We start from the raw sequence: 5,829 nt of genomic DNA, 5'->3' as shown, positions 1-5,829 counted from the left end.
ACAGTTGTTGAAGTTTGGTTTGGCCAAGTTGATTTGACTCGGAACACGTAGGGTTCACCCAACCATGTCTTATTGTCGAGTCCCACACCATACAGTATTCTCTCTCCATTTGTTTCACCTAAATGGTTATGTATTCATGTCCGTACGTGTGTGAGTATCCCATTTGTTATTTATGTTGATACCCTTCAAATGAAGCAAGAAGACTGGCCTGAGGATGATTCGTATGTGAAACTAGTTGTCATACCATGATTTTCAGATCGTATGTAGTTTACCAATTAATTATAAAATAACTTGTAAGTACGCCACTGGTTCCATTTTGTGAGGTTTTTCGCTACATCGCGGGTGCTAGGGCACCAACTTTATTTAATAAGCATATTTATTAAAAATATCACTGTTGGTCAGTTTTAACTACACTATTAAATTTCCTCAGAAACTGTAAAACAAGTTGACAAGTTCTGAGACCGTAGATGATTTGGATTAGGATAATAAAAATAAATATATCCATAATCATACAATTGGATTCTAATAAAAGTTGGTGTTAGCCTGTCAACTAGGGACGTACTGTCTTCGGTTTGGATGTGCTCCTTTTGTCTGAAATGTCAACAAATCTAGAGCTAAAATTGTAGAAAGAATCTGTCTAAATCTAACGCCTCAAGCTCTTTGAGACAATGTCTGTGTTTTTAAATATGTATTGCTTCCAATATTTTGATGACGAACAACTCTTGTTTACCTCTAGGACTTTCAGCTCTGGTATGGACTTTCATTACAGTAATAAAAAATCTCATATTCATTCCATGCAACCATTCCACCACCCTCTCGAACTGCGCAGGTACAGTACCTCATCAACCAGAGTTTTACCTGCATCCACACTCGTTTCCGCCCCTGGGGCTCCCGGTTCACTAATGACTAAATGAACTCGTCCAAACTGATAAATTACCGTGGCTTCGCACCCCCAAAAAACTAAATACACCCCACCTGGGGCAAAAACGGCGGATGTGGTCCCACCCCTGCTGACCGCGACAGAAATAACCAATTTACTTCTTTGTTCTCGCTCCTCGCGGATGCTGTCTGGGGAGGAAATATCCCGCAGAGGATGAAGGTGACTGAGGTGAGGTAGAACAAGGGATGCTAGGAATGATCGTTGTGCAATCATTAGTTCCTGGGGTGAATGGAGTAGATTTACTGGTTGTCTTCAGATAATGAGTTTGGGGTGGGTTGACCTTCCCAATTAATTATGAACGAATAAGAGAATAAGTTTTCTGGTTATTTAGTCAATGTTGAAGTTTAACAATCGCAAGGCGAACCCAAGGTTGATAGAATAGTAACCCAGACTCTAATTTTTTGATCCAATTATTTAGCTCACGCGAAAGTCTTTCTAGTGGACTTTGGCTTGCAATAAGGAGGACGATTGTCACTACTATGAGTTGGAAGCAAGCTTTTACTTTAGCAAGGCGTGAACTTTAGCGCTCGCCCTGGATTTAAAAAGAGAGATGAAGAAAATGCAGAATACCACAGCCGCAAAAAGCCATGGGGATGAAGTCCTCTCGATCAGGGACTAATCAACACAATGAAATGTGTTTTCAGTCCCCCTAAGGAGTTGTTTTGAATGCCTGAAGTGTTCACTGTTGGTTCTTGAAGAGGAAATAGATCGTAATGAATTTCAAGTCGGCGTATACTTCATTGTACTGAAATATGGAGTCTTCACAATCAGGGAATTCTCTCCAAGGTTATGATTCTGTTTGGTTTACCCTCAGGTGAGCACGATTGTGTACGTTTTGTATGCCTTGCAGGCTCATTGATAGTTTTCGATAGTAATACTCGATCGCAATGAATTTCAAGCCGGTATATCCTGGAGTGTGCTGGGAAGATGAGCCTGAGCTCAAGGTCGACTTGTGACATTTGCCTTCCATCCGGGACCCAACGCAACACCGCCTCGACCTCCGCTCCAGCTTCGACCACTTCATCCTCCCCCACTCCTTGATTAAAGTTGTTGAAAAAATACTACCATTTTATATACACTGGTAATCTTGAAGAGGATTTTAAATAAAAAGGTCCAACAGTGTTTGTCTCACATAGTAAACTTTCCGATGCGTTTATTTGTCTGTGTTGCACTATGATATTGCTCATTCTCCTTCCAGTTAGTTCATAGAACCGTCGATTGTGTACGGACATAAATGTATTTTTATTGGCAAGGATTTGCTGCTACGAAAGTATTGAGTGATGGGCTAAAATAAAGCACGACTTCTAGATCCATTTTTCTCAATCCACTAAATTGTCACATAATTTTGTTTTTAGATTTTTTCCACCGGTTTTGTTTTAAATGCCCCAGTGTTCCAAAAAGGGTTTTCGAAACAGTAATCTGCTCATAGTTCTGAAAAATTGAAACCGTAAATTTTCATTTATTACATACGATACATTAAATTAATTATGGCTAATTAAATTAAATTCTGCTGATTTAAAAAAGTATTTTTAAGTTTTAAATTTCAATACCAATAATAATAATTAAAGAAATAATACATGTTTTGCTTCAGTGAGAATAGATCACAAATGCTATTGTAATAATAAGACGTGTGGGAATATAAAATGTGGGAAATTGTCTGTCTATTCTTTCAATGCATAATCAGTTCTTGGTGGAAGAACTTATTATCCCCCTCCTTCCACAAGCAAGAGCGAGTCCCAAGCTGGTTCAACCAAAATATAATCACTTTGGCCAGGACACCGTTTTTTGAGTAACGAAAGACACGCTCCTGATTAACTAGACAAACTTTCTACCACGTGATTGAAATTTCACAAGCCCGTGTCAAATGTGAGGTCTTTGTTGCACTGTTTGGCCGTCAAATGGCCGACGCCGTGGGGTGTGAAATCAGGGTCGGAAGCGCTTTGACTACCCCCAACAAATTGTTTTATTGTCGTCGGCCGGAAGGAGGGTTTGAACCTGGGTCTACGAAACAGGCCTATTATTTTCGTATCAAGCGACTTCCCGCCCCTAGCGTGGGTAAACGGCTTTTAGACTTTGAAAGGGAGTCTCCGGTTGGGAACTAAGTAATCAGCTCATGCTCAGAGTTGAACTTGTATTATGGGCGTGGTTTGTTTGGTACCCGGTGGAAAGTTCACATGAAGCTCAAGGTTTCTGGAGGTAGTGTTGGTGAAGATCAAATATTTTGAAGGCCAAAGACACACTCTTAGTTACCTTGATAGGGGGTGGAAGATTCTCAAAGTGCTCAAAATGTCTTTTGAAGTTGAGTTTAGGTGGAGATTTAGAATATTGTATGTTCAAAGACAAGGACTCAAATACCTAATGAAGATCCACATGGAGACAAACTATGCAATATATATGTAGTTGATAGGTGGCAGTGTCAGAGTAGTGAGACTATAGTGTCAAATTTCAGTCCAGGTAAAGAAATTGGCAGCGTCTTGTGATTATAAGGATTCCCTCGAAGATACCCTGAAGGATGGGTTTATATTTGGTCTCACTTGTCTATCATGCAATCAACTGTTGTTCGAATTGATTAATCATATCCATTGGCACATGCAGTAAGTTTTGCCATTTGTTGAACCTTGTTCCTCCACCACTACTGTCACGTTCCACGCCATGTCTCCGGGTCGTCGCGCAAGTGTTCCTGCGATTTTTGTTGTTAACAGCGGGGAAAATCACTTCCCGCAATTTGTCACGACCCGGCGCCCTCGGTCCCGAACTTCTGCCGCAGATTGAGTTATATGGGATTCGTTCTGCGACTGTTTCACTGTTTTTAGCGGACGTGTCAAAGAAAGCCGCCTATGAACTTGTGGATGTTGATATTTGGTGCTTTGGCTGATGTGGTGGTTGTAAGTTATCGATCTTAAGTGGGTTTTAAGTCTGTTAAACATAATTTCTCAGGACTTGTGAAGATTTAGGCTACCACTATGTTTCATATGATGGAGAAAGCCATATAGACCAAAGTGTATTTCCGAATTTCCATATTAAAAATAGCCAGATTATTTTATAGACAGAGGTTGTAAGGTATATACAGTAGTAGTTAGTTACTTTTGTTTCCAGTGAAAGGGGCCCTTGTATTTGACCGAATAATTACAAATACAACTTTCCCCATTCATACTCAAACGAAAAAGCCCCACACACACTGGTTTGTACTGTGACAATGCAGATCTTTCCTCATTCATAAATACTCTAGTCTAGTGAAATGACAAAGATGTCCCTGAACTCATTTGATTTTAAACACCCCCAATTATAATTCAACCAAATCAAACCAGCTTCATTCGTGTACTCGAAACTAATAATGTATATTTTTCCATTCTTATATTCTAAAGAAATATAACTTTTATTATTTATATGATCCAACAAAAAAGAACTTCTCATTTCGTGTACTCTAAAGAAATACAACGGTATCTCTTAGTTATGCTATTTGGATACTTTTTTTCTGTGGTCTTGTACTAAAAGTAAATAGAATCCCACCTATTTATGTACTAAAGTATTCTCGTATATTCAATTTACTCAATCAAAAGAAAACTTCTCTCCCTTGTAACCATCGAAATAGAACCTCCTCCATATCGTAATGCATTAGAACTTCCCCATTCACAAACTCTAACGAAGTATAACTTCCGATATTCATTTACTTATGAAATAGAACCTCATCCATGTACACACTCCTTTTTCTATTTATGTACTGAACTTAAATTTCTACTCCTTTTAAAATATATAATTATATGTAAATAAGTAATAGCATATACAACTCTCCTGACTCCAACTATTATATTTTACCACAATAACCAAACCTCACATGTGTTTGGCAACGGTTCAAACCATACGTGCCACTATGCGTGCCCCATTCATGTCTCGTGGTTAGGAGGGGGAATGAATGAACGTAGTAGCCCCAACAACTACGTCACTCTCCTGTTCTCCTCAGACCTCAGTTGGTCGCAGAATCGTGAACGTAGAAGACCTCACCGCCACGCGTCAGCTGATCAGCTGTGTGACGTTTAGATCAGCTGTTTTCGTTAAATTGTGTTCTTTTCATTGTTGGATTTCCCTGTGTGCCTCATGTTCGTTATTTAATTCGGTAAGCTGAAACGTTACTGTTATTTCTTGAAATTGTTTAATGTTAACAGTGTATATTTTTTGTAGGTCTGTTTTAATGTGGTTACTCTAAACTAATGTAAAAGGAATATTTTTGTATACTTAATACAACATGACATACGTTTAACTGCAATGAAGCATTCATTTGCAATATTATTTTTAAAATTTTCTTCTCATTTTCCGTTCGTGTACATTTGATTTATTTAAAGCCTGCGATTGTTAATATTTTTTTATTATTATTTTGTTGTTTGTTGTTGTGGGTTTAATAGGAATTAATCGATACTCAATACAAGATCAAATTAAATGAATGCATGGTCCTTTAATCTATGGATGTGTTTAACCACACGAACATATTTTTTTCGCCACTGGGAGACAAAAGTAAAATAAATCATTGATATATTTAAGATTGGTTAAGTTACAGTAGTTATACTGTAACTTGTCAACGCTTTAAAATGTTTTAATACTGCAGCAATAACTGAAATCATTGAGAAAGGTACCGGCCTCTTGTTATTTATTGTGAAACCTTTTTATAACAAATGTTTTACACATATTTGTATTTATTGTGTCTGTGTCGATTCCCTGTGTACTCGTCTACAAATTGCAACTGAAGGTGGTTTTGCTTATTACTTCATGTGATTAATAACCATTTAAGCAGATGATTTTTTAAATTTATCACTCGAACTTTAAATTATAAAAAACCCTGGCCCTAATGCATAGTTTATCATGTTTCTACGTAAAGATTAAGATCAAATCGGCGT

At 37.9% G+C, this 5,829-nt stretch overlaps 1 protein-coding gene across 1 annotated transcript in view; it reads right to left on the bottom strand.

Moving 5' to 3' along the window:
- Positions 1 to 550: 550 nt before the first annotated feature.
- Positions 551 to 5,829, bottom strand: part of LOC129003483 (E3 ubiquitin-protein ligase HECW2-like) — a 40,607-nt gene continuing 35,328 nt past the window's right edge. The window contains exons 9-11 of the mRNA XM_054431779.1: positions 1,819 to 2,001; positions 1,039 to 1,159; positions 551 to 591 (exon numbers count right to left, since the gene is read on the bottom strand). Coding sequence (XP_054287754.1) covers positions 551 to 591; positions 1,039 to 1,159; positions 1,819 to 2,001 — 345 coding nt within the window. The remainder of the gene's footprint in view (positions 592 to 1,038; positions 1,160 to 1,818; positions 2,002 to 5,829) is intronic.

This window comes from Macrosteles quadrilineatus, unplaced genomic scaffold (assembly GCF_028750875.1).
Source record: "Macrosteles quadrilineatus isolate MER2022 unplaced genomic scaffold, UCM_ALF_1.0 Scaffold_9__3_contigs__length_116548681, whole genome shotgun sequence".
Lineage (NCBI taxonomy): Eukaryota > Metazoa > Arthropoda > Insecta > Hemiptera > Cicadellidae > Macrosteles > Macrosteles quadrilineatus.
This window is presented reverse-complemented; position numbering and strand designations above follow the sequence as displayed.